This window comes from Sus scrofa, chromosome 14, assembly GCF_000003025.6.
Source record: "Sus scrofa isolate TJ Tabasco breed Duroc chromosome 14, Sscrofa11.1, whole genome shotgun sequence".
Lineage (NCBI taxonomy): Eukaryota > Metazoa > Chordata > Mammalia > Artiodactyla > Suidae > Sus > Sus scrofa.
In genome coordinates, this window is record NC_010456.5 from 61,431,482 (window position 1) to 61,459,328 (window position 27,847).

At 56.3% G+C, this 27,847-nt stretch overlaps 1 protein-coding gene across 9 annotated transcripts in view; it reads right to left on the reverse strand.

Moving 5' to 3' along the window:
* The window catches only part of RASGEF1A (RasGEF domain family member 1A), a 92,984-nt gene that overhangs the window by 6,660 nt on the left and 58,477 nt on the right, over window positions 1-27,847 (reverse strand). Inside the window, exons 1-6 of one of the 9 annotated variants that reach the window (XM_021072776.1) lie at window positions 25,545-25,733; window positions 10,070-10,315; window positions 6,154-6,325; window positions 5,142-5,342; window positions 2,653-2,775; window positions 685-822 (exon numbers count right to left, since the gene is read on the reverse strand). In XM_021072776.1, the coding sequence (XP_020928435.1) occupies window positions 685-822; window positions 2,653-2,775; window positions 5,142-5,336 (456 nt within the window). In that variant the 5' untranslated portion in view covers window positions 5,337-5,342; window positions 6,154-6,325; window positions 10,070-10,315; window positions 25,545-25,733. Of the gene's footprint in view, window positions 1-684; window positions 823-2,652; window positions 2,776-5,141; window positions 5,343-6,153; window positions 6,326-10,069; window positions 10,316-20,958; window positions 23,565-25,522; window positions 25,735-26,217; window positions 26,820-27,847 lie in introns of those variants that run through there. The other 8 variants (XM_021072778.1, XM_021072777.1, XM_021072775.1 and 5 more) reach the window with 8 other exon arrangements.

Sequence of the window (27,847 nt, forward strand, 5' to 3'; positions counted from 1 at the left end):
TGCCAGAGCTGGGTACAGAGTGGGGAACTGCTGGGGAGGGTGACTCGGCTGGCTGTCCTATGGGGAAGGGAGCTGATGGCCAGGGCTGGGCTTCTGGGTCTGAAAAGCATGGCTTTCCTGGGGTGGCAGCTGAGCTACTCCTTATGGGATTCCCACAGCAGGAGGGGCCCATAGTAGGGAGACGGGGATCCAGAAGGTCTTCCTCCAGGAACCAGGAGACTGCCTTCCCCTGGCCCCTCTCCAACTCTCCCTGGGCTGTGAGCCTTCCAGGAAGGCAGAAGGTGCTGAGCACACGGGGCACTTCTGCCCTGGAGGCCCGGTGCCCAGGCTCCCTCCGCATGGGCTGGGGTCAAGACTGCCACCCCTCAGGTCTCATCACAAGACCAAGAGTGAGCTGGGAGCAGGGAAGGCAGACAGGCTCTGACAACCTCTCCCAAGGCCCCCACTCCACCCGCGGGACAGAAGGTCATTCCCGTTCAGGCCTCAAGGTCTCCCACACCTAGAGAATGCTGAGGGCGCGTCTGGCCTGTTGCTGGCCAGCTGAGCTGTCACCATGGGGTGGGGGAGGGACCAGGAGGAGTCCTCTGGGGAGAGTGACAGTGAAGGGGACCACATACAGAGCTGTCCCTGAAGACCCACCCCTCCCCAGACCAGAAGCTCTGCAGGGTCCAAGGAGGACCTCACCTCGTCACACTGCGTGACCCGGTGGGTGATGGCCTTCAGTTCGGCCATGGCCTTCTCGTCCTGGAAGTCATAGGGGAAGGCCTCCGTCCACTCCTTCAGCAGCTGCACGATCTTGGCTGAGAAGGACTTCAGCTTGGCCTGGGCGGGTGGGGGATAGAACAAAGACTGACCCTTCAGAATGAGCGACAAAATGTCAAGTTGTACCGGCACCCCCCTCATCCCCTAGTTTGGTGGCACCTTCCCACCATCCCCTGCAGGATTTGTGTTTCCCCTGATGGCGGGGAGCGGGGGTACTGCTGGGGAGGGAGGTCCCCCGCCCTGTCCACCTGCAGTCTTGTCATGCCTGCTTTGTTTCATATTCCCCTTAAGCCAGCTCTCTTTTTCACCTAAATTCATTTTCAAAAAGCCCATCCTATCGCTACCATGATGTACAAAGCTAGTTTAATTTGCTGTAATTAAAAGATAGCCATTAAAAAAAAAAAAAAACAACAACAACAACAAGAAAACCAAGCAAAATCATGAATGTTAAAGCAAGAGACTCTAGCCTGCCCCCTCTCAGTGAAAAGCAGGGCGAGGGCGGCAAGTACTGAGAAGGGGCACAAACACACCAGGCCTCCTCTTCCTGATTCCCTGTTGGCCCAGGTCCATGCGCACATGCAGCCCAAGGAGGGGGTGCGAATGCTCGGCGGCATCTCTTTGTGCCCAGCCCTGCACGGGCTCACCCCTCCTGTGCCCGTATTGGCTCCTGCCTGGCCCTGACCAGCCCCCTGTGCCCACCTGCCCAGCATGGACTGTTCCAGCCTCGTGCCCTCAGGGCCTGGCTCCTTCACAACCCAACTCCCCACCCCTGTATCTACTAGCCCACATCAGCCAGTCCACCCATGCACCTAGCCAGTCCCCGAGCGATGGCTTCCCTGAGCCTTACGAAGCCTCCCCCACTGGCCCTGCAGCCACTCCTGGCCAAAGTCCAGTGCACACGGCATCCCAGGAGGCCTTGCTGACACTTCCCCCAGATGCCCCGCTGCACCCCACGCTCAGCAGGGACTAGAACCCTGCATGGCTCCACAGACAAAGGCTGGCTGGCTCACCCCAGGCTCCTCTCAGGCTTCTGCTGTCCCCAGGCTGACCCTCAGCTTAGAATTTCACCTCCCACAAACTCTGTTCTGGTCTTTTTCCGCCCAGGCCTGATCCCCAGCATGTAGGGGGTGCCTGTCTGTGTCCCTGCCCAGCACACCCTGAGACCGGCCCCCCTCTGGAGAGGCGACTCTGACGAGGGCACAATGTGCACAGGCCTTTGCTGCAAACCTCCAGGAGCAGGAGGCCCAGCCTGGAGGGGACAGTCATCAGTGAACAGGAACGGGCCTTGCTCTGCCGAAACCCAGACTAGGCCCCTCCAGCACTTTGACAGTACGCCTGCCACCCCTTTGTCTGCACCAGCCCCTGGCCCTGGGGCCTCAGGGAGGAGCCATGGTTTCTGGACCACCCTGACTGCCCAAAGCCTGACTCAATCAGAAGAAATGACCATGGCAAACAGCCATACCTGAGGCACTAAAAACTCCAGCCTGAGGGTGCTGCCCCTGCCCCTCCTTAGCAGGGGGCAGGGACCCAGGCCTCACTGACTTTTCACCAGCTATAGCTGGACCCTTCGTTTTGGGGGTCCTGGCACTGACCAGGAGAGCTGGCAGAGCTGTCTACTGTGACCCTTCCCTTGGAGGGGGTGCGACCCCCCACCAATGGCAATCACATCCAGCATCCTGGGAGGTGGGCTCAGCTCTGCGTGTGTCCCTGTAGACCCCCGAGAGCCCCGCCCCAGGGACGCCAGAGACAAGCAGACCTGTCCCCCATGCAGAAGGCCTCAGCCAGACTGTGTTCTGCCCCCTTACTCCAAGCAGGCTTCTCTCTCAAGGCTGAGTGAGAGCGGAAGCCAGGGGGATGCAGACAGGCAGTGGCCCATGAGCACACCTTTACCTTCTCAGAGCCGGCCTCCAGCTGCTGCCGCTGCTCCAGGCAGATCTGCCCCACGCGGGCCAGCAGGTCATGAGGGGGGATGAAGACCCGGGAGCTCAAGAGAAACGTGAAGATGTACGTCCTCTGAGGAAGAGAGACAGAGAGAGGCTGAGGAGTGGGTCAGGCCTGGCGTGGTCCCCAGGTGTGGTCACCGCCTGCTCCTCCACCCGCTCCTGCCGCCTCCCAGGCCCAACCTCACCTTCTGCGGGGCCCCTCTCCCCTTGACTTTCCTTGTCTCTCACTGCAAAGCACAGGCAAACCCCAGCTCGCAGCCACTCTCACAGCCCACCCCCCACAAGTTGGGCTCCCAGCCAGCTCACTCTGCCAGCATTCCCCCCAACCCACTGCTCCACCCCACACTGCAGCTAAACTGGGAATGGAACGTTGGAGGGACTCTGAAGGCCTGTGTGGGCCTGCTGCCCAGCCCACGGTGCTCCCCGGGCCAGGTGCCAAGCATACTTGGGTCCAGATCCTCACTGGCCAATGCGGCAGGGCCTGGTTGGTGGGGGGTAGGGTCTTCCCCATAGGGCGGGGCCTCCTTGGCACCAGGATCTCACCTCAGGGACAGCTGCAAGGCCCTGTGCGGTCAACTAACCAGCTGTGGGCCTTGTCCCCACCTGCCACACCAGGTCCCCCCATTTCCAAGTCCACACGTCCTCGTCACCGGGTTGTGGCGCAGGCTCTGAGGGCACTGAGGATCAGGACTGAAAAGTGGCAGGGAGCAGGGCCCAGGATTCTTGGAAGCTTTCTGTCTGATGGGGGTGGATGCCCGGGGGTCTGCATCCTGGCCCGGGCCTGCAGACTGGGTGGGATTGGGGGAGGGGGAGGCTGCTCAGGGCTCTCCCGGGTCCAGTACTCCATCTGCACATGGCTGCCACGGGCTGGGGACCCAGGACCCTCCAACCCAACTCCAGGCCCAAAGGAGCAGGCCTTCCTTGTTCCACCCAAAGCAGGTTGGGCCGTGTTTGCTGGGAGTGTAGCTTCCTGGAACAAAACTCAGGCCCTCAGGCCCTCACTGCCGCCATGCAGCCTTTAGAGGTCACACGTGGGGGCTGCTCTCCCTGGAGCAGCATAGGATCCTCTTCCCCCAAAACGTCCCACATCCTGTCCTGGGCCGTGCAGCAGGGGTGCTTGGGGAGCCCAGCAGGTCAGATCTCAACAGGTCAGGGGATCCTCAGGGACCCCTTCCAAGCAGATGGCTCAGAGTGTGAAGGCACCCAGGTGTCACACCTTGGAGCTCTTAGCCAAGGGCAGAGCTGGGTGTCCATGGGGACTAATGAAGCAGTGTGTCCCCAGCGGCCCAGTTTGCAGGGCTGGGCAGTGAGGGAAGGGCGGGGGAACCCAGCTGCTCAGTGGAGGAGCTGATGCCTAGCTTGACCCCTGTTCTGTCCCCACCACCCCTGTGCTCTCTCTGGGGAGTGGGCTAGGCCCCCAGGGCACAGTGTTTTGGGGACAAGACCGAGTGAGCTGAGGAGGCCCCTCTGGGACAGGCTGAGAGGGGAGGCTCCTCCCCTGGCTACACAAGGCTACTGCCCCGCTGACCTGCACTGGGGTGGAGGTCCCAGCCCTGGGGGGCCGCAGCTGCTACGTCTGCACCACTCACACCAGCATCACCCAGGCTCTGAGAGGATTTACAGGCTGGATGGAAGGACAGACAATGGAGTGGACACAGTCCCAGGAGGGAGGGAGGAAGCCAAGAACCCCCAAAAGTGGTTAATTCCAGTGTCAGCTGGAAGCTGGGGGGCAGAGGCAGCAATCCCCTCCACCGCCCCCCACCGCCCCTTGCAGTCCTGTCTGTCAATCAGAGGCCAACAGGCAGGGCTCTGCCCTCAGGAGGAAGGGGGCACCGGGAGAGGCAGCTGGGCCCCCAAAGGGGAACACGCAACAACCCCACTGCTACTAAAAGATGCCACCTACTGGAGCGGAAGGGAAGCCACACGTGACAAGGTAACTCTCTCCCTCTTCCAAGAATGTGCCAGTGTCCCCTAGGTGGAGAGGCAGGATCTGGGTTGTTGGTGAAGGCCAGTCCTGCCTGCATAGGCATGTGCCCTGGGGTCTGCATGTCAGTGGGCTTGGAGGAGCTGATCCTCTTATTTCTGGACCGTGGCAGTTCATGCACAAAACAAACATCCCGGCTCGGACAGAACATGTGCTGGGTAGACCCTCGCCAGGACCCTGAAGCACTGATCTTTGCCCTTCAGATTCCTCTTCTGCCCCCAGGCCATCTCCCACCTGCCAGGGGATAGCAGGGAAGTCACTGCAGGTTCCCCTGCCCAGGCTGGGGGGTGGGGGGGAGGTGGTCGGAGCAGGTGGAGGAAAGCATGGAGGTGGGGCTGGGGCTCCCTGCTGTTGGTCCCTCCCCCGCTGCTCCATCCTGCTCTGACTGGTCCTCCCTCCCCAGCCCGAAGCAGCCTTCTCGGGAGCTGAGGTCACCCCCACCAGTCACTCACATCAGGGTAATAGTCCACTGTGGGGACCAGGTGCTCCATCAAGGCCTCCAGTGACCCGGAGATGAGGCGTCCTTCTTGGAAGATGAGGTCCCCGGAGCCACCGGCCCCACCTCCTCGCTCCCCCATGCCAGGCTGCCCCTGTCCACTACAGCTGGGCCCGAGTATGCTGGCAAAGACCACGGACGTCTGGGGCATAGTTTCCTGGGAAGAAAGAATGAGGCTGTGAGGCATCAAAGGCGCCTCCGCCAGGCCCTCCTCCCAGGCCGCCCACAGCTTGCATGCAGGTACACAGCAAAGGCCCCGGCAGGGCAGGGAGAGGAGTCATTAGACGTCGGCATGGGCAGAAGGGCAGGCTCCCCAGTGGCCCCGAAGCCGCTGATAAATGTGTCTGATAAATGTTTCTTCAGCACCTGCTCTGAGCATACCAAGCCTCATTCCAGGGACCTGCACACGGAGATCCCTGCCTCCTGGGGTTCCATCCCAGTGGGAAAGAGAAAAACACCACCGGGAAGAGGACACCAAGCATGTGGGGGTTGGTCAAGGCAGCTTCGGGGCAGTGGCACTGAGACAGATTGACAGTGTTAGCTTCGCAGCTTCCTGGGACAAAAGGGATGTTTTAGGCCAAAAGGACAGCAGGTGCCAAGGTCCTGAGGCCTGTGTATGGGAAGCAGATGAGTAGGAGAGTGGTCTGTGACAGGCCAGACCGTGCACAGCTGGGGGCCCAGGCTGCAGCATATGAGACGGGAGTGACCTGACTCAGTATGAAGGTCACTGTGGCTGCCGTGGGGAGACCCAGCACAGGAAGGAGCTGCAAAACAGCTGGTGGGTTTTGCCCTAACAAAACCCCAAGAGAGGTTTCTCAGGCCAGAAGAGAAGGGGAGCAGGGTGGACTCTGGACGCTGTGAAGAATGATCTTCAGCCTGAGCGACGGACCAGCTTGGGGAAGGGCTCAGAGGGTGAGGTGTGGGGAGACGTGGATTGCTTCTGGACATGCCAGACTTGAAATATCTACTAGACGCAGATGTTGGGTGGCGGTCAGGGGGCTCCATGTGACAGGGGCTTAGGGTCCGTGCCTCACATTGCAGCAGGGCTCTGCTGGCAGCTCTCAGGAGGCCTGAAGAGGCTGCAGTCCTCTGGGCCTAGGTTTCCACTCTCAGAGGCAGCTGGCTGCACCTGGAGGGACTCTGGGGGGATGGGGTGACTCACGATCGCCACCTTGAGGCCTCAGAAGCTAGTGCCCCTGGGCGCTCCCTCCCTCCTGCTGGCCGGGTTGTGACCTACCCAGCTCGCGGCCCTATCTAGCTTGGAGGGCAGGAGTGGAAGAGCTGGCCCTTCCTGCCTAGGTTGGGACAGTGGCCAGGCTGCACACTCATTGGTCACTGGCAGGCAGGTGCCACCGCCCCACACCAAGCCCCTTGAACTATGCTGCCTGCCCTACTCAGGCTCCCACGGCCCTCAGGGCGGGCCTCGCCCGTGATGACTGATGACACTTCCTACTAGCCCCAGCCTGTTCTCTTACCCGAACCAGGGCTGACCTCAGAGCCGTTCTGGCCTCAGTTTCCCCACTGTGCAGAGCAAACAGTAGCCATGATTATTTTACTGCCACGAGGGGTCTCAGGCTTTACAAGTAGAGCCGGTTCCAACCCACAGCACATCAACTCAGCCTCATACCAGGGCCAAGGCCCCAAACTACGCTGGCCTCTCTGACAGACACCTGGAGGTCGCCTTAGAATTCTCAGAAAATCCTTTGCAGAGCAGGCAAGAGCTCAAGGGAAGTCCTGGGGACAAGGCCAGGATTGCAGTATCTGTGCTTCTCACTCCACGACGGGGGTTCAGACTCACAGAACACTTCCCTCAACATGTTAGAAAGCACGTTCTCAGGACCCCCTGCGTCAGAAACCTAGGGTGGGACCTCTGATGACGCTCAAGTCAAAGCACTGCTTGAGAAACACCTTCATTTTTCAGATGGTGAAACAGAGCTCGGCAAGAAGGAGCTCAACTGAGGAAATCCTAGGATTTCCAAGCCCAGCCTGGGTGTCACCCCCTCTAGGAAGTCTCCCTGGGTTTACCTGACCCACGAGGCCAGAAGTAGCTGATGACTTGCCTTTATGTCTTCCTGTCTAGCTGGAGTCTGGCCTGTGGCTGTGCTCAGTCAACCGCTTGTGAGAGCAGATAACAGAGGTGGGCTTCTGGCACCTCGGCACTGGCAGCTGCTCGGCTGTGCTGTCACCGGCCCCCCAGGGGACCCGAAGCCCAGCATTTCAGCTGATGGCCATGTGTTGTGGGGCGACTTCCCCAAGAGCATACAGTGCTGGGTTCAAAAGGTGACCCAAGGGTGGTCACCTTCATCACCTGGACCTCCTGACTCCAAGCTTCTCGGTCACTAGAGTTGGCCTCTCCCACTGCGGGGGCGGCGGGCTGCTCTGTTAGGGAGGTGCCACAGGGGGAGCACACTCACACCCCACTAACTCACACAGTCCCTGCTGGATCCTCCACAGGGCAAGGCCACTGCAGGAACGCCTGCCCCAGGACTAGGGAGGCGGGGAGCCAGCCTGAGGACTCAGTCACCCAGCTCTGCTGCCCATGAGGGCACAGGCAAGCGGAGCAGACCAGGGGGCTGAGCTCTAGGCTGGGGAGCCGCTGTGTTCTCGGTCTCCATTGACAGGTGGGGACAGACACTCAGGATGGAGTCACCATCCCTGTGGAGCGGGGGTGGGGGCCCAGTCCGTGTGTCTTGGGCAGCCACTGGGAAGCACTTCCCATGGGCCCTGGTCAGCCCAGGACACGTCACACTGCTCCTCCCTCAAGCCTCCCCACCTATGTGGGGGCCTTGGTCCCACCAACACACTGCCCCCGCCCAGCCCAGGAGGCCACGGGAAGGAGCATCCAGGCGAGGCCCATCCCTTCAGCTTGGGACAGAGACCCCTCTTGCAGCAGCTGGGCCAGGGGCCCCACAGCTGGACTTCCCCTCTGCACAAAATCCCACATTGGTCACTTTAAAATGACATAACAGATGTGTCATGACATCTCGTAAATGCACAGAAAACATCTGGCCACCCATGGCCCCACTAACTGAAGGGTTTACTGTGAGGGAGCAGCAGGAGGGAGAAGATTTTTGTTTCCATTCTACACATTTGGCAACTATTTGGTAACTTTTCTAAATGGCACGGCTAGTTTATCCTTTTTTTTTTCTTTTTTCTTTTTAGGGCTGTACCTCAGGCATATGGAAGTTTCCAGGCAAGGGGTCAAATCAGAGCTGCAGCTGCCAGCCACAGCCATGCCATATCTGAGCCATGTCTGTGACCTACACCACAGCTCACGGCAACACCAGATCCTTAACCCACTGAACGAGGCCAGGGATCAAGCCCTCATCCTCATGGATACTAGTCAGGTTTGTAACCCGCTAAGCCACAACAGGAACTCCTAGTTTGTCATTTTTAAAATAAATTTTTTTTCTTTTTTTTTTTAGTGCACAGAAGCGGCATTTTGAAATCAGCACTTTTTATAAAGGCATGATTGGACAGGGTTGGGCCTGTGGACAGAAGCGTGGCCATCATCTAGCGGGTCACCTGTGAGGGTGCCATTTGAGACAGAGGCCCGGAATGCCCCTGAGAGGTAGGCAGAGCCCACAGGGCTGTGTGGGGGCCAGGCTCCCTGGCCGTGTATCTCCCCCTCCTCTGTACACTGAGCCCCATGGATCCAGGTGCCCCCTAGAGTCCCTTCCTTACCCACCCAGTCCCTAGCAGAGCCCACCCCTACCATGAACACCTTCCTTGAGGAGGGTCTCCAGGCCTGGTGCCAAGTGGGAAAAGGCAGGTTTCCCAAGTGCATCCTCCTTGGCAGGAATTTAGAGCATCCTTGGGTTCGAATCTCAGCTCTGCAATGGGCCAGCTCCTTGTTCCTAGACAAGCCTAACCAGCCTTGATTTCCCCAGCTGTCAAATGGGGATGACAGCAGGACTGCTGCTGGGACCTCTGCTTGGCATCTCTGCCAGCCAACCCACCTGGCGCAGTGGTCCCTTCTGCTCTTCGTGTCCTCCTCTTCTGTCCAGCAAGGACAGGAACTGAGGCTCCTAGCCACACACCTGTGTGTCCATCACCCCAACTGGCCCCCAACTCAGGGACGAGCCGCTCAGAGCAGAGCACCCAGGAAATCTGGGCTCCTGACTTGGCAGGGAACACAAAGCAAGAGTAATCATAATCAGAACCACAATAGCTCAGACTCTGAGGACTTCGTGCCATCAGTGACATTAGTGCCAGAGCCGAATCTTGTCATTAATCCTCACAATAACCCCACAAGAGGAACCACTAGTCTCCGTATGCTGCAGAGGAGGACAAGGCACAGAGGGGCCAAGGGACTGACCCAAGTCATGCAGCAGATCGTCAGAGGAAGGAAAGCAATGAGGGCTTCAGAGCTGCCATTGACAAGTCTTATGATAAACCTTCAGTAGATGACAGTGATGAAGACAGGGAAATGGAAGAAGATACAGAAGAAAGTTTGAGATCGGGGAGATCGCTGCAGGGCCAGGATGGCATTAAAGGCAATCAGGCCTGAGGCTGAGCCTGGCTTAGCCACTTGTGGCTTTATCAGGATCCTCAAACGCTTGCTGCCTTAATTTCCTCATCTGTCAAATGGGCGCAGGGAGCACTCCTTCAGAGATTTGCTGGGAGGGCTGAATGAGCTCACCTGGGTAAAACCTTGCATGCTAGACATGGTATTACCTCCTGCCTGAGGAGCCGACTCCCACATACGTGCCTGCTGAGCCCCCACCCTTACACAGGCTATTCTAGAAACACAGGTCCCCAGGGAGCCAGGCTCTGCGTGGCTGCTCCAGAGCAAGTGTGGTGCTGGAGCACCGTGTCAGCATCACTAGGAACCTGTCGACAGTGGCAGTGCACCTCCCCCATCCCCACCCAATCAGAACTCACCCTTCTTTGGAGTTTCAAGATCCTCTCCTTTAGAAAGCTTTGCTGCTTCCAGTGGGGCCCGACAAGCAGCGCCACCACCTGGTCGATCCCTAAAAGTGCAGGACCTCGAGTCCCAGGCCAGGCCTGCTGGGTCACGCCCACACCTTCCTTGGACGTGCTGGTCCCTGGGAGAGTTTTGGCCTCCGGGTGAAGAGAGCAGCTTCACCTAGGTCAGTGCCTCTGGCTGTATCTGCACAACACAATCACCTGGGGAGTTTAAAAAATTCCTTTGCCCAGATCCCACTCCAATCATTCTGATCTAACTGGCAGGGGTACAGCCCGGGCACTGGCATTTTTTAAGAGTTTCCAGGTGAAAATGGGAGCAGGAAACACAGGGAACTTCTCTCCTATCTCTGCTGTTCCTGCTGCAGCCAGACCCACTTGGAGGCGGCAGACTGGGACGGACATATGGTAGAGAGTTCTGGAGGCCTCCAGAGGCCCGCCCCGAGGAGAAGGAGGATGGGGCTGGGCCGGGCCTTAGGATGGAAGGCCTGAGGACCTCCATCTCTGCCTCAAGTCAGCTGGTGCTGGTCTGGACAAGGCAAGAGCCTTTCTGGAGGGAGTGGGGGGCCGACCTGCCCCCAGTCTGCCTCCTCTGACTCCTTACAGCCCTTCCTCTGCTCAGGCAGGAAGGCAGGCACCTTCTAATTATAGATGCAATCGGTTCACAGCCGGGCAGGTGAGAGTGATTCAGCGGCTCCTAGAAGCCAGGCCCCGCCAGCTTCCCACCTCCCACGTGGGTCCAGGTGCCTGGGTGCCCAGGTGAGGGGGGTTAGGTGAGAAGTGGGCCCTCCTGCCAGCTCAGGAAAGAGCTGGCTCTGAGCTCAGAGGCAGTTGCCCTGTGACGGCCACTTGCCAGTCTCAGACTTGAGTCTACTTGGCTCTCTTGGGACCCCATGGAGGAAGACTGTCCTCCCTGTATCTGGGTCCAGAGTCTCAAAGGGTGCAGGGGTGCCAGGTGAGAAGGCCACACCCACTGCCCAGGTGGAGCAGCACTGCTGGGCCAGGGTGGGCTGGGAGCTGGTAGGGCAAACTGGCCACACAAAGGCTGAGCCGGAGGGGACATTTTGCTACCTGCCTGGATGAGCTGCGGCCAGCAGTGTCCAGGAGGCTGGCCATAGGGCAGGTGGGCCAGGTGGGCAAAAAGGAGGTGCAAGGGCTTCTTGTGGTGGCACTGTTGCCCTCTCCTCCCTCTCCCACCCCTTTCTGGGGCTCCCTGCACCTCTCTCCTGGCCACAGGCTGCCCTGGCCCCAGGCTCAGCCGAGGTGCTCCACCTGGCGTGACTCTTGCCCATGCCCAGAGCATGAGTGATGACGCTCTGGCTATCCCAGCTCACAGTATAGCCCAGCCCCCAGTCTCCTGAAAGTCCATTCCTTTCTTGCTCCCTCTGCACCCTCATCCATGACCCTTGAAAGCACATCTTGCAATCCTATGCAAAGCCAAATCCTTTCCTGTAGTTTCAGGTTCGTGTCTGGGACCTGCTGAGAGAGCCCAGCTTGGAGGGGAAACCTTTGAGCTGCTCCGTGCCTCCCTTTCCTCAGCTTGCAAATTGGGTGTAGAGTTTCTCACCCCTCCTCCCTCGCAAGGTTGTGTTGAGGGTTAGATGAGAAAATGTGACCCTGGGGGCCGTACCGGTGCCATTATGTGCCATGACATCTGTGCCTGGCCTCAATGGCACCCGAGTGGCCCAGTGTGGGCTGCCACCACTTCTAACCTATGACCTCACAGCCATCAGCAGGCCACAGGCCGTGGGTTCTCACTCAGGTGTGAGACCCTGTGGATCCATCGCAGCCCAGCCCATGCAACCCAGCAGGTGGGGCCAGGTAACACCTTGGGGCAAACTTGGACCAGTGGTGATCGGGAGCTAGAAGGTAGGTTCCCCTTCCTCACTGCAGATGCAAAAAGCTTCACGGAGCCGCAGAAGACATCCAGTAAGACTGACCTCCAAATCTATTAATTCTCCCTCCCTCCTGCTCCCCAGGGACCAGCAGCCTCAGGCTGCCACCTCTGAGGAAGCTGGGCTCAGAGAAGGGCAGCCACTCCTCTGCCTTCTACAGCCCGCCCATGTCTAGACAGGCACAGCTGACAGCTCCCAAGTGCCCCGATGGCCAAGCCCCGGGCCCAGCCTCCCCTCTGCTGTTGGTCTGGATCAACTTACTCCATCTACATAAGCCCAGTCACATTTGTCAGACAGGACACTGCACCCCGAACCTCCCAGTGAGGTGTGAGGTACAGGAGGGAAGAAAGCATGGAGTGTAGCTTCAGCCCAGAACACGTGCTCACACACCAGGCTCGACACAGTTGAGAAAGTAAACCATCTCTGGGTTGTGCTGAGCCCGGCCAGGGACTGCGAGAACATGGTCCTCGATCCTGGGATCCTTTCCATGGGTGTGGCCCAGGGCTCTGCATCCACACAGCTTAGGGTGGAAGCCACTTTTAGGGACTCAGCCTAAAACTTTAGCTTCTGAGTATGTGTAGCTGCCTACATGCCCAGGATGTGCGCGCGCGCACACACACCACACACACACACCACGTGCACACCTTCTAAGGAACACAGTGCACCAAAGCATCAAGGGCATGGAAGCAGCTGGACTGAGGGCCCAGGAGGAGAGGGAAGCACAGCAGGGAAGTAAGAGACCTCAGATGGCCGCAGTGCTGTGAGACAGGCTGGCAAAGGCAGGGAGTGGGGGTTTTTAGGACCTTTCCACAGAAGACTATGACATTCCCTCTTGTAGACTCTTCGAGAGACTTCTGGCTGCTGCTCACCGCTACAGTGCTTTCCAATGTGGCCCCAGCAGAGGGGAGCCCACGCCCCTCCACCAGGAGGCAACATCGGGAGGAGGGGATCTGCTCCCGGCCACACGCAAGCAAAAGCCACACGCCCGCAGGGAGGGGCATCCGCGCACGCATGTACAGCATCTGTGCCGTGGGGCTCGGGCCCTCCACTCACAGACTCCAGCTGTTCCAAGCCAGCCTTCAGAGACCCTGCACCCCAGTCCCATTACCTAGGGGCCCTCTGGACCCCCAGGAGCTGCACCTGTGACAGAGGCGCAGAGCCTTCCGAGCCAGGGCTGCTCACACACTATGACGGTCAGCACTGGGTGTGTGCACCCAGGCGGGCCCCTTATTACGCCTTCACATGTCTTCACATCCTCCACTCCCACACTAATCCCAGCCTTTCCCAAGTGCCTTCCCTGCTTTCTGTACTGAGAGAACCAACAAGGCCTGGGGGAGGCCTGACACTGCCCAATGGCCTTGTAAGACTCACAGCTGAAGCTGTCACAGACAATTAAGCACACTTGCTTGGGTAAGAAATCAAGTGACATTGACCCTAGACAAACATCCCATTACTGCAGCATCGGTGTGCAATGTGACCTGTGCTCCCAACTGTCCAGGGAGGCCCTGCACACCTTCCTGGAGCTGCTCCCATGCCCGGAAGCTACTCTGGTCTCCTGCTTCCCAGCCCTTGAGAGCAAGGGTCCCTGCCCAGCAGTAAGGCCTGTGGGCCCTCAGCTTGATGCCTCAGCTCCTAACTGGAAGGGACTTGGGGTGGAAGGTGGGGCAAGGACCTCATCCTTCAGGAGCCATGTGGGAGGGATCCCACCTCTGGGCTCTCCAGGGGCCTCAGGCCTCCTGGCCTCTGATGCCCAGTGATCGGCTCCTACCTGCAGGGCACATCCTGGGAAAGGTGGGATAGCGCCCAAAGAGGATGCACTCCCCCCACCCTGGGGAGTCTGCCCCAGAGGGACTAAGAGAGGAGGCAGAAGGTGCACCAGGGATAACTGGCTGGCCTCAGACACAGCCAGTCTTGCCCCAGCTGACAATTAGGACAACAGCCCAGGGAAGGAACAGTCTCCTGCACAGCTGGACGGAACAGTGTCAGGCCTCTTTCGTCTATGAAGAAGAGCTGTCTGGAGCAGGTTCCCATGGCAAGGTCAGAATTCAGGAGCCCTTCCAGATCCTGGAGTCCAAAATTCTGGAAATTTCTAAGAAATGTAGAAGCAGGGAAGAGCGAGCTTTGACTACCTTTTGTACCTTAGATGTTTACCATCATGAGTTGGGTGCCTGGCCACATAATGGCCATTAAGTATCTCATCTCAGTGCAATGCCCCCAACCCACAAGGGGGTGGGGTAGGGGGGTGACACGGAGATGCCCATTTCTCAGATGAGGACCCCATTTCACAGGACTTGCACAAGGAGGTACAGGCAGGCAGCAGTAAGTAGGTCTTGCCCACGCCTGCCTGCCCCACTGCCCTGCCCCTTCTGAGGACTGTCATTTCTCCTTATCATGGTGCCAGGCCAGGGCATGACCCACTGAGCATCAGATGAAGGCTGGGGCCCTCACCTTGGATACATGGGTATGTGCACATTCCTGCAGCCCTCTACATTTGGTGCCAGGGATTGACAGGCTCCCAGAAGCTCATCCATGCTGCTGAGTTAAGTGTCCCAACTTCCTGGAAAACTGGGACAAAAATGGCCCTGAGGGCCCATCCTGCATGAGCCCCCAGGGATCTGCTGGGAGGTGAAGGAGGGGCACCAGTCAGCCCCCTGCCTCTGCCAGGCTTTGCAAGGGGTGCTTCTTTCGGAGGCAGCACATGGGCTTCTATTTTTCAACCTACTCAACAAAACGGAGACTATTTTTAGCTCAGCAAGCTGCAGGGCATCATAATTAGCAACTGAAAATTACACGTCTTGCCAGTCTCCCCTCTGTTGGCTGGAGGAGAGAGAGGGGGAAAGTGCTCCTGGGGGGAGCTGGGTGCCAGGCCTGTGGTGGGCCGCTTAAACCAAGAGGGCAGCCTTTGGCAGAAATTTCAGAACGAGTGCATTCGTGGGGCTGTCTCTGATTTTATTTGAGTCCCAGAAAAATCCGGCCTTGGTGGGAGCAGGGTAGGAGCCCCATCAACACTCACAGGCACAATTAGGGAGAGACTCATGCTGGCTCTTCTGGACCAGGGCCGGCAACACTGAAGCCCAGCTCTGCTGGGGACCTTGGGGTAGCTGAGGTTGGGTCTCCTGCCCTGTCTGCAAAATGAACCCGCTCACCCTTCAGGACCAACTGCCTTGTTCTCTGCTATCATCTGCATCGGGGTGGGGCTGGAGGTGCTGTGTTCCACAGAGCCCTTACTCCTTTACTGACCCATGACCATTCATTCATTCATTCATTCCAAATGTTGCCAAGGAACTGCCTGCACACTGGAGATCTACCAATGAGAAAAACAGGGTCTCTGTCCCTACTGACCCCCCTGGAGGAGGCTGGAGCTGGCCTGCATGATGACCACACAGATAAGAATATGATATGATGGGTTAGATGGAGGTCAGTGCTCCAGAGGAGGAGGAGGAGGAGGAAGAGGAGGAGGAGGAAGAGGAGGAGGAAGAGAGGGTCAGGAGAGCATCTGCTGCCTGAACTCTGACACGCCTAAAGCAGAACGCTCCCCCCGGGGCTGTTCTTGCCCTCCCCAGACCCCAGCCTTCAGATCTTCCTAACTTGAGGCTAAAATGCTTCTCTCCTAAGCTCCAGAGAGCTCTAGTCCTCTCTGCTGGGGCCACATGCTAAAGATAGGCTCTGGCTGCAAACATGGGCTGGGGGGTCCAGCAGGCTGGGAGTGAGGCCTGGTCGCCCCATGAGCTAAGTCGGAAGCCTCCTCTGTAAAATGGCACTACCAGGTAGTAGTGAGCATAGCGTGAGGCCACCATGCTCAGACATGCTTAATGCCTGCTGGGTTTGGCAGAGTCAGAACTGCAGGCCACTGGAAGGCACGTGGGACACCTGTTCACCAGGTGACCCACTGCTTTCCCAGACACAGATTATGGGGGCTGGTGCTGGCCCTCTCCTAGTCCCACCTCTGGGGCCCTCTTCCCTCCCCACACCCTAGACAGCCCTGGGCCCCTGCTACAGACAGGGAAAAAGTGCAGAGAAGCTGCCTCCTCCTTGCAGGCAGGCAGATTCACTGGCCTCCTGGCTGTACTGCCCTGACCTGGCACACGGGGCTCAGAGGGGGCTCTGTCTTAGGGGCAGCTGCTCGGCCCCTGCCCAGGGGAGGGAGGGAACGGCAGGGGTGACAAGTCTCTGTGGAGGGGCCTCTTTAGTCCTCACTCTTGTACCCCTGGTGGCCTGGCCAGCAGAGAAGTCCTTGGAAGGGCATGGCTGGCTCCATCCTTACAAGTGGAGCCATGGGACCACCCTTCAGCTCCCATCCTCCCAGCCCAGTAGGCACTGGGGGCTGGAGGGTGAGGGGTGACATTTTTCATATAAACCAAGCTTCAAGAAATCATATTCACAAATGCCAGAAGGAAGAGCCATCTTGACCTTCATATGCCCTCTGGGCCATCGGGGCGGTCCTGGGGCCTGGCAGGGGGTTGGTGGGGGCTGTAGGCCGGTCTCCAGCCAGGAGGCGGCTGCCATGGGAACCAGAGCCACACAGCACCTCGGGCGCCTTCTCCACAAAGGCTTGGCCTCCAAGAGAGGCTGACAATTAAAGCTTTGTTACAGATGCATGATTCATTTTTTTTTCTTCCCCTTCTGAATTCCTCCCTATTACCAAATCCTATTTGAATTGACTAAAGGAATCTCGCCATCTCCTCTTCACACTCCTAAGCACAGATTCTGCCGAGTCTGGGTTTTCTCCTCCTTCTTTTCTCCCTTTCTGTCCAGTCAGCTTCCTCTGGTGGCTGCTCAAGGGACAAAATGTCATTGTCCACCAATAACCATCCCATTATTGAGTCTTGAGAGGCCCAAGGAGGAGCAGGTAGGATTTTAGAAAATCCCTGCCCTTTCCCTGCAGGGGTGGGCTGCTGGCACTCTGGCTTCCCACACAGGGCCCTCAGGGCAGGGGACGGTGCCAGGGCCTCCCCTGGGCCCTGCTGTGCCTACCCTTTCCCGCCCTTCCCCTTTGGGTTCGGATTCCACAGGGATCATCGTACGTTCTTGCACGTGGGCGGGTGACTCTCAATTCCTGGAGGCTGCACTAGGCACAGCTTCAGACAGGCGAGAGTGTAAATTGAGATAAACTTGAAAGCCAGTCTCATCACTTCTGGTAACCCTTCTGCAACGTGCCACAGAGAAGGGTGGGCTCGGGGGTAAGGGCAGGGGGCAGACCCCTACCTCAACTGGAACTGCGCCTCTGGGACCCCTTTCTGTACTGGGCATCCACTTAAGACCACTGCTGCTGAGTGTATGCAGCGGAATCGGGGGCAGTGGCCAGAGCTCTTGCCCATCAAGATCCCAGGTTCCAGAAGGAAGCATCTGACCCAGGTTCCCCCCGCACTGGCCACGAGCCAGGCAGGACCCCAAAGAGTGGCAGGGCATGGCAGTGGGTGAGCAGGACCACAAGGGACTGGGTCAGAGCTGAGCGTCCTTGGAAGGCTGGGAGGCTGGGCCCCTAAGGATGGAGTAGGGGGTGGGGGGTGGGTGGTACAAGCACACTTAGGCCTTTCCAGGAGTGAGAGGCAGCCTCTAGTCCGCCCCCCAGGCTGCCTGGGGTGCCAGGGTACAGGAAAAAGAATGTACAGTTCTTTTATTTTTAAATGACATCTAATTAGGCTGAGCAATGATTTTCCTTTGTGTTTAAAAACAAATAAAAATCAATTTCCTTCGCTTGAATTGTCATCTTCCTGGCAGATGCCCAGAGCTGCGCCCTTGGGATCCCGCTGCACGGTGGGAGCTGGAGGTTTCTGTGTGTCAACCCCTGGGTGGAGGGCAGCGGGCACCCAGCTCCCTGCTGGGCCCAGACAGCCACAGCCTTGTCCAGTGGCCACAGCCTCTCAGAAACAGGACCAAGGACACGTGTCTTGACCCTCCAACAAAAACATCTCCCGCTCCCTGTGCACACTGTCTTTGCACAAGCAGCTTTCCTGCTATGTGTGTTGTGTCCCCTGGCCCTGGGGACTGGTAATCAGGTGGTAGAACCTGGCCAGCCCCCAGGAGTACCAGCAACACTGCTGCCTCCAAGCCCACACTCCCATCCCCCGGGCCAGGCACTCACTTCCCCAGACCCCGCCCTGCACACGCTGCTGGCATGGCAGCTGTCATCCCATTTTCCAGAAAAGGTACAAAGGCCCAAGGGTCTAAGTTAGCAGCCCTAGGCCTTATAGCTGCAAAGTGGGGGAGCCAGAATTTGAACCCTGTTGAGTGTGACCGCCATGATCTGACATGAAACCCAGGACCATCAGCGCAGGCTCAGGAGAAGGCGGGCAAGTGCAAGGTGAAGGCAAGTGGAGCTGGCCAGGGCCCCTTGTGAGATGGACAAGGTGTGGCCCAGAAGGAGCCACCTGCCCACAGTGTGCAAGGTGGGGCCCATGGGTGCAGCACTGTGGGGGGGTCGGGGCAGGGTTGCAGGGCCAGCTGTGCATATGCTTCCAAGGGCCCTGGTTCTGGGCAGTCAGATCTGGGCCCTCCCTGCAAGAGCCCAGCAGTGTCACTGCCAATAGATGATAGTCACAGGAGGTTTCCACCTACTGGGCCATCCTATGTCCCCAGAGTGCCCTTCAAGACATTATTGTCCACTTCCAGATGCAATGTAGCTCAGAAGGCTAAGGACAGCCTGAGACCACACAGTCTGGTAGGGCAGAGCCAGGAACAACGTGGGCCCTGGTCTGCAGGCTGGTTCTTTCTGCTAAGAGTTGAAAGTGAAAAGCGCGCGCACACACACACACACACACACACACACAAGAAAAAAAATAAAAAGCAGTTCCTGTCGTGGCGCAGTGGAAACAAATCTGACCAGAAACTATGAGGTTGCAGGTTCAATCCCTGGCCTTGCTCAGTGGGTTAGAGATCCAGTGTTGCCATCAGCTGTAGTGTAGGTTGCAGACGCGGCTCAGATCCCGCGTTGCTGTGGCTGCAGTGTAGGCCGGCGGTTATAGCTTTGATTAGACTCCTAGCCTGGGAACCTCCATATGCTGTGGGTTTGGCCCTAGAAAAGATAAAAAAAAAAAAAAAAAAAAAAAAAAAGCAAACCACCAAGAACATGCCTGCCCCACAGTGACCAGGAAATGGGTCTGGTGCCCCAGTGCAGGGAGCTCCTCTTCATGGACCAGAGACAGGCAGAAAAACTAGAACTTTCTATAATTCCTAACAAGTGGTTGAGACCCACAGAAAGGAGTGGGAGAAAGGAATGAAAATGTTGTAGTGCATTCTCTCGGAGACCGTGGAAATGGAAACCTAAAGAGAAACCTATGTGAAATACCATAAACTAAAACCAGCAAGGCCTATTCTCTCTGAGAGCACTCATCCATATTGTTCATACATCATATCAGCCACAAACCCCCAACAAGACCCCAAATGGAAATGTACAGGTGGCAGAATGATGTGCCTGGATATTAATAAACACATGATGAACCAAAAAAATTCACCCACTTGATAAAGAAAAACTTCCCTAAATCATGTCTGTGTCCAAGATGCAATCAAAACTCCAATTACAGACATTGCAGCAAAACAAGCCTTATAAGGAAACTTCTTGTGAAATTCAACACGGCCAAAGCTGTACCCAGAGAAAAATTCATAGACTTTAATATATTTTTAATAAGCAGAACACAAACACAAACACAAACTAAGCACTTGACTCAAAAAGCTAAAAAGAGCAGATGCAAAGCAAAGTAGAGGAAGGAATTACTAAAGCAAAGTGCAGAAAGGAATTACTAAAAGATAAATTAGTGGATATAAGGAAAGAAAGGCAGTAGAAGTGCTGATAACATTCAAGAGCTGATTTTCTTTTAAAAAGAAAAATTTCAAAGACAAACCTCTGGCAATTCTAATCAACAAAAGGATGGAAGGAATGAAAGAAGCTGGCATAGAGGGAAAGGAGGAATGGAAGCAGGGAGGGAGGAAAGGAATGACGAGGAGGAGGGAGAAATGCAAAAAGAGAGCTGTTAGAAATGAAAAAGGGACTCTAAACACAGATGTAGAGAAGAAACTTTAAAAGAATAGAGAATACAAATCTGTGCTAAAAGGTCTGAAAGCACTTTGAATTGGGATATTATCTAGAAAAATATAAATAACCAAAATAGACTAAAAATGTTTAGAACCCAAAAAGACCAATAACTATAGTACAAATTAAGTAAGGTGACAGCCAACTAAACCTCAGGGAAAAATAAAAGCAAGCTGTGGCTGAGCTGGTTTCTAAAATGAATTATTTCAAGCCTTGGAGAGTAAGATAATTTTATATGATATTTAAACTATTTCAACTATACAATTCGTGTTGAAAAGCTTTCCTATTCATTTTATGAAGCTAACATAGCCATGATTTATAAATGTGACAAATACCTCCCCTAATAGAAAAGTATGTATAAATTCTTACCTATGAATATAGATGAAAATACCCCAAGCACCATATCAGCAGAATGAACCCAGCAGCATTTCAAACCACAATCGAGCCTGACCCAGTGGGATTTATTCCAGGAACAGGATGATTTAGCTCAGAAAAGCTAATAAGTCAACACATTAATAGGTCCAAGGAGGAAAGGAATTTGATGATGTTGCTAGATAAAGGAAAGCCTTGGGTGAAACTGAATATTCTTGGTGTATACTCTCAGCAATTAATGTAGGAATGGAGGGTCCTTCATGATGAAAAATGTCTATCTGAAATTTAGGGCCAATTTCAGACTTAACAGGAAGACATTGGAGTCCTCCTCATTAAAATGAAGATCAAGCCAAGGACAACTGCTATTATTTAAAGCTGCTTTATACCTTTTAGAAAACACAATAAGATAAGAAAATGTTTTAAAAAGACATTAGAAATGAATTAAATTCACTCGGGTTTTCCAGGGAGCCCAATTGAATATTTGTTCAAACCAATATGAGAGTTTAATTACCACTTCCCTAACAGACATTTTTATAAGATCAATAACTTACCTATCTATCTTCCCCGGGTATAGGTGTCCCCACCGCCAAAGACAGCCTGACTCAGTCCACCTGGAGTGCTGCCTTTACGCTCATTTGGTGGCGAAGGGGGACGGGTGTGTGTGCGAGCAGGTGCCTGGGGCCTCTCAGTTCTGTAGGTCTCCTAGCCACTGTTCAGGGACACGCTGTCCCCCGTAAGGCTGCCCTGCCACCCAGGTCAGCCACGTGGCCCACAACCTCCTTTCCTGGCCACACACCCACGACATCACACCATTCTGCCCTCTGGGTTGGGCAGGCACCTCTAGGAACCTCCCATCCTTCTTCTAAGGATGTTGCCCAGGGCCCTGGTGCTTGCGGTCGGCCAGCCCCAGAATGAAGGTCGGCTCCTCCTGCTCTGCTCGGGGTGCTGCTTTAGACCTCAGCGTCTCAGCTTCCACTTGTGTCACTGGAACAGTGACTGCATGAGGGTTAAAGAAGACCCAGGTCCTCTGACTCACTCTCACCACGGGCAGGTGGCGGCTCATGTGACAGCCACACTGACCTTTGGGAAATGCCGTGGGCTGGACCCCAGGCAGGCAGGCGGTGTGAGTGGGACAGTGAGGGTGGGGTTATTCCACTGGAGGCTGAGACGCAGGGCACTGGGTTTGCCAGAGAAACCCCACTGGTCGGCCAGTGACCGTGAGGCTACAGCCAGAGCCCTTGGGGGCTGCAGAGCTCCAGAGAGGAGAGAAGTGAAGAGACAAGGTGGAGGCCCCAGGCTGCTTTCCTCCGGAAACCCCAGGCCATTGTCCACATGCTCTCATCTGGCCAATCACCTGTCACCTCCAATCTGTCTGCCTCTGGGATCCCTTAGTTCTGGAACCCACAGGGTTCCAGGCAGCCCAGAACCTAGCATAGCAGAGGTATCCTGCTCTGACCCCTGACGCACTGGCTGAACTTCAGCAAACCACAGCCCCAGTGGGCCTCACTTTCCCCAGGTGTAAAATAAGAAAACAGAACCAGGTAGTCTCCATAGGCCATTCCAGCCCTCATGTCTGTTTCTTCCTTCTCTCACTTATTCAGTCAACAAACATCCCTGAGGTCTTGCTGACCTGTGCGGCACACTTGGAAACAGGAGAACCTGTGGACAGCAACGTCTGCCAGTAGAGGCAGAAGTAACACCACAGTGCAGTGTGAGAAACTCAGTATTAGGGGTCTATGCTGGGTGCTGAGGGGGCAGGAGGGTAGGGGAACTAACTGTAGGGAGAAGTCAGAGAGGGCATCCTGGAAGAGGTGATTCTAAGATGGGCTTTCAAGGATGAGCTGGAGTTTTCCAACAGATTAGGAGATGAAAGAGCAGGGAGATAAAACAGGTCTCCTGGCTGAAACCACAGTCCCATCAGACCCAGTTCTCTTTTGGTCACTGACCAGCAGCTCCCTAAAGGGCAAGGCCCAAGGAGCCTAGAGGTGTAGAGGTTGCAGGCAGCTTCCACGGGTAGCTCAACTCCATCTCTCAGGTCAAACCCTACCCATCCCAAAGCCAATGTGTGACTCTCTCCCCTAAATAGCTCTCCCAGACAGCCCAGCCCTAGAATCCCTTGCACCACTGTAGTCCCTGTACTTGGTGGGTATGAGACCCACAGGTGGTACTGTCCCCAGTGCTCCTGAACCTCAGACAGTAGCCAGGCCAACACACAATGCTGTGGCTCCCTCAACTCACCTTGCCTCCCCTGGTGGAGCTCACACGAAGCTCCCCCTGACCCCAGCAGCAGGGGGACCCAGCAAGATGGAGGCGTGGGGCCTGGGGCAGCCTCTCCTGAGCCAGCAGGTACAGGTGTAGGTTGTGTGACCAGGAGGTGGCAGGGGCCCGCAGGAGGGAGAAAGCTGGGGCTCCAAATTAGCACCCCCAGCCAGACCTTCCCCAAACTCCATATTGCCCACCCACTATCAGGTGATGTCACCTCAGTTCTGGCAAACCCTGCCTCCTGCCCACCCCCTCCTGCTCCAGCTGCATTTTTCCTGCCTCTCCTTCCTGGAATCGGCCTGCCTCCTCTCCATCACTGGCACCCCATCTCCACCATGGTGAGGCCTCTTGGTTTACCTTCAGAGTGGGTCCAATCAGCCCTTCTCTCCTCCCCCACTGCTCCCTCCCTGGTCTGAGCCCCTGGGCTATTGTGCTAGCCAGACTGTCCTCTTACCCTCACCAGCTCTGCTCTTGACACCAGCCTCCAGGTTGGTCTCTGAACACATAGGCGGCTGCCTTTTCAAAGCCCTGCGTGACCTTTTCCAGCTGTGCCCCTCCATTCCCACTGCCACTAATCTTCCTCTCTCTCCTCCATCAGATGAGGGAGGCTGAGGCCTTCCCCGACCGCCCTACCCGAGGTACAAACAGCAGCCCCACACTGGTAGTCATAATGCTTGGCACCATACAAGCTGGACCCCCACTTGCCAGGCTGAGCAGAATTGTCATCACTGGTCCTAGTGAGAGTGAGTGGAGCCATGTGACTCATCTAGCTCAAGAGCAGTGAGTATAAGCGACGCCTGGCACTCGGAACTGGAGCATTAAAATGTGAGTGCAGGAGTTCCCATCAAGGTGCAGTGGTTAACGAATCCGACCAGGAACCATGAGGTTGCGGGTTCGATCTCTGGCCTTGCTCAGTGGGTTAAAGATCTGGCGTTGCCGTGAGCTGTGGTATAGTTTGCAGACGCGGCTTGGATCCCGCGTTGCTGTGACTCTGGCGTAGGCCAGCAGCTACAGCTCCGATTAGACCCCTAGCCTGGGAACCTCCATATGCTGCGGGAGCGGCCCAAGAAATGGCAAAAAGACAAAAAAAAAAAAAAAAAAAAATGTGAGTGCAGGCGTTCCCACCGTGACTCAGTACGTGAGAACCTGACATAGTGTCCCTGAGGATGCCAGTTCAATCCCTGGCCTTGCTCAGTGGGTTAAGGATTGGGCATTGCTGCAAGCTGAGGCATAGGGTGCAGATGGGGCTTGGATCTGGTGTTGCTGCACCTGTGGTGTTGGCCAGCAGCTGCAGCTCCGATTCAACCCCTAGCCGGGAACTTCCATATGCTGTGGTTGCAGCCGTTTAAAAAAAAAAAAAAGTAAGTATATATACATACACATGCTTATATGTATATATATATGATTGAGTCACTGATGTACAGTAAAAATTGACAGAACACTGTAAATCAACTATAATGGGAAAAATCATTAAAAATTTTTTAAAAAGAAAAAAAAAATGTGAGTGGAAGAGCCTCTCTCCCTCTCTGCCATGGGACCTGTCAGCCCAGGTCCCTGAGTGAGAAAGGCTTGGATCAGGGCCCTGCCAGCTCATGATGGACATGCAGATAAGTGAAAATTACACCATGCTGTTCTAAGCCCTTGGCTTTGGGGGTTGTTTGGTTACTGCTGATAACCTAAACGATCCCACCTGATGCACCTTTGATACATTCTACTCCTCTTTCCTGCTTTACTTTTTCTCTTTAGCACTTACCACCATGTAACATCCCACATTTCACTTACTGATTGTGATTTTTCCCTCCCGGTCTCTCTTGCTAGAAAGTAAGTTCCAGGAGGACAGAGACTGTGGTGTATCTACAATGCCAGCACACAGCAGGTGCTCAATAAATGTGCGCTGAATAAGTGAATGAACAAGAAACAAATGAGTCCTGCTTCTTGGGCACAGCCTGGTGGCCCCCATCTACACTGAACCTGAGGTCCCAAGTCCCTGCTGAGACAGCTTAGAGCCTCAACACCTGAATTAAACTGCCCGCTTGTTTCAAAGGGAGGGTTATAATAAACAGCTGTGGAAATGCAACACTGCCTCGTACTCAGGATTAATTCCAGGATGGGTTCTCAGCTTCTCCTGTAGAAAGCAAGCTGCCCCTCGCCTTGGGGTCTCTACCCCTCAAAGCCCCAACCTAGAGCTCACGCTCCTTAAATATACAGACATCTATCTGTGGGCTCACACAGGCACAGCCCTGCCCCCTATATGCCTATGCTTTTCCCTCTCCCTCACACACACCATATATAAACATGCCCACATTTTCACATACTCTCACTCTCGCCCACACATCATACATACACACCTCCCACCTGCCCACAGACCTCCTCTCCCCGCACCTCCTCCAGGGCAAACAGGTGTCCTCAAGTCCAGAAAAGGATCCACTGTCTTCTTGGCTCTTACAAGCGTGACTGTGCCAGTCCCAGGGCAGCCACCCACCTGCCCACCCTGCTGCTGGAGCTGCTGTCTTTTGCTGTTCACCCCACACTGTCCCTCCCAGATTTGCAGGTGCCCGTTCAGCCATAGAGGATCGTTGGCGTCAGCAGGCCACTCCAGGAAAGACAGTGGCAGCCTGAGCTGCCCATCCATTCTGAGCCCTGGGCACAGCCCACCTGGCAGCAGGTGCCCCGGTGGGAACACACAGAGGGAGTGGCCTGACAGAAGATGTTCTGGTCGGGATGGCCGGGAGGTCAGCACCCTTTCCAGAGCTCGGCGGCGCAAGAACGCTTTGCCCCGCGGTTCTACCGACACCAAAGGGTTGCCCTGCGAGCTCGTCCACGTCACCGTCTCCACGACGCGCCGCCCCTCACCTGCCACGAGAGACAGCCCTACCTGGGGCTCCAGAAACATCCTGGCTGCCTCCTCCCCGCGCTGTCCCCCGGCGCCCAGGGCGACCCGCGTGCCGTTGCTCCTCTCCCCGCGCGCCAAGGCAGCTTCAACTCCCGGGCCCAGCCCGCGGACTTCCCCACGCCCGCCTCCACCCGCTTGCAGCCTCCCGCGGGGCGGGGCGGGGCCAGGGCGGGGCCGAGGAGAGGCGGGTCCAGGGAGAGGGAACACTAGGGGTCTGGGTGGGGCGTGGCACAGGGGGCGGAGAAAGTGCGGAGGGGAGGGCGGGGAAAGGATGGGGGCGGGGTGCTGCTTGGAGGGTCCCGGGGAATAAGGGGTTTGGGTGCGGGAAGGGGCGCAGCGCGGGCAGGGCGCTCAGATCTAACGCTGGGCTTGGGGGCGCCAAGAGTACAGGGGACGCGGACCGTAGAGTCAGTTGGGACGCCTTGACACAGTGTCGGTGCTGGGTGCGCCACTAGACGAAGGGGCGCCTTAAGGGTCGGTGCTTAGCGCGGGATGGCCGCGGTCGTATTGGTGAGAGCCAGCTCACCCTGCGATACGAGCCCCCTGAGACCATATCCTCCCTCGAGCCTCTCTTCCCCCTCCCCGACCTCACCTCAAAGTAGGTGTCCACTATAGAGCTATGGCAGGTGCTTAGCCAGCATATGCCTCCACTTACCGGGCTCTCGCTCCACACAGCTCTGGCCTCGAACGTCCCACGGAACTCTCTGTCCGTCCATTCTCTTGAGTGAAGGGACACAGCAGCTGCTTTTGTGGGAGGACTAATCTAAGACATGGCGTGGGGCGGGCCTGGCCCATGACACTAAGGCTGTCATTTCGCCCCCAAGAGCCCCAAGGCACAGAAAGAATCCTATCAGGTGACTGATGTTCCTCTCCACTGGGTTCCTGCGTTGCCCGAAATCGGGCTCTGAGAATTTGAATGGAAAGGGTGGACTGAGGGAAGAGCGCCCTCTCGAGGAGATCTAGAACCAGAGAGCCCAGAGGCTGCGTTGGGAGAGGGAGCAGGGCAGGATTCTAGGCGAGCTTGAGAGCAAGCCCTGGGGTTGGGATGGAGAGAGGTGACATATCAGTGTCCAGACAGATCGCAGGATGCCTCTGACAACCACCCCACCCTACCTCCAGCAGCCTTGACAGGGCCATCTCTTCTCCCAGTGACTCTCCTTTGCCAGTTCTCTCACCAGTAGCAAGATTGGGCCCTCAGACTGAGTCTTGATTGACAGCTGTTTCTGTCTTGAGGAATTATAGGCTGTGCTAAGTGCATTCACCAGCCTCCCCCAAAGATGATGCAGGAGTTTGGAGACAGGTGTCCTTCTCTTGGAGGTCTGCCCCCCATCCACTTTCTCTACATGGACTAGAACCCAGGTGTCATTGCTTCAGCACTGCACAGACTTGTACAGCTCCTATGGGCAGGCTGGGGTCGGGGGTAGGTGGGTTTATCATCAGCAGAAATGGCCAGGACTGCAGGCTGCTGGCACATTAGCAACCCCCCCCCTTTGTCCCAGGCTTTCACATTGTCCTTCTCCCCCCACTGCTTCTGCATCTCATTTTAGGCCAGAGGATCAAAGCTCATACAGCATCTGCAGGGGATTTATGGCACCAGGACCAGCCTGAGCCCTTGGGACCTGCACCTGCTAGGCCACCCTACCCTTCAAACAGCTCCAGAGTGCCAAGAGGGGAAGGCCTGCAGTTTTTCCCTGAGGAAGTCTGCCAGGCACCTACCTCTGCAGTCCTCAGTCCTACCCCAGAGTCTGCAGGACATCTGGACCCTGAGGTGACCACAGCATTGTCTCATGAAGTCCATGTGGGAAGTTAAACCCCTCCTGCCACCTACCCCTAGAGCAAGCCCTCCCCTCTGCCTCTCTAGATGCTACAGCCCAGAGGAGGTGACTGAGCCAATGTGCAGCCCCAGGATGCCTTCCTGTCTCTGCTTACTCACAGATTTCACCAGTATCCCCAAAGACCTTGATCAGGAAGGTGCTTCCCCAGGAGGAAGGGGGACCCTCTACCTATTGTCTCTGCAGTAGGAATGTCCTTGCAGGCACAGATTGTGCTCTCTCTGCTTTGCTCACAGGTGTGACCTCAGCATACCTGTGTGTCCCCGGGACTACATCTACATCCTTCCTGGTGCCCAAGGAGGCAGGGAGATGGGTGTGCCAGGGCTGACCCCTGCTTGCTGCTGCGTGCAGAGGACAAGGTGCTGTGGGGAGAGCTTGTGGGGCCCAACACAGGAACCCCATTCCCCTGCCAGCATTGGCTTTAGAAAGTAGAGAAAGAACCAGGTGTGGGAT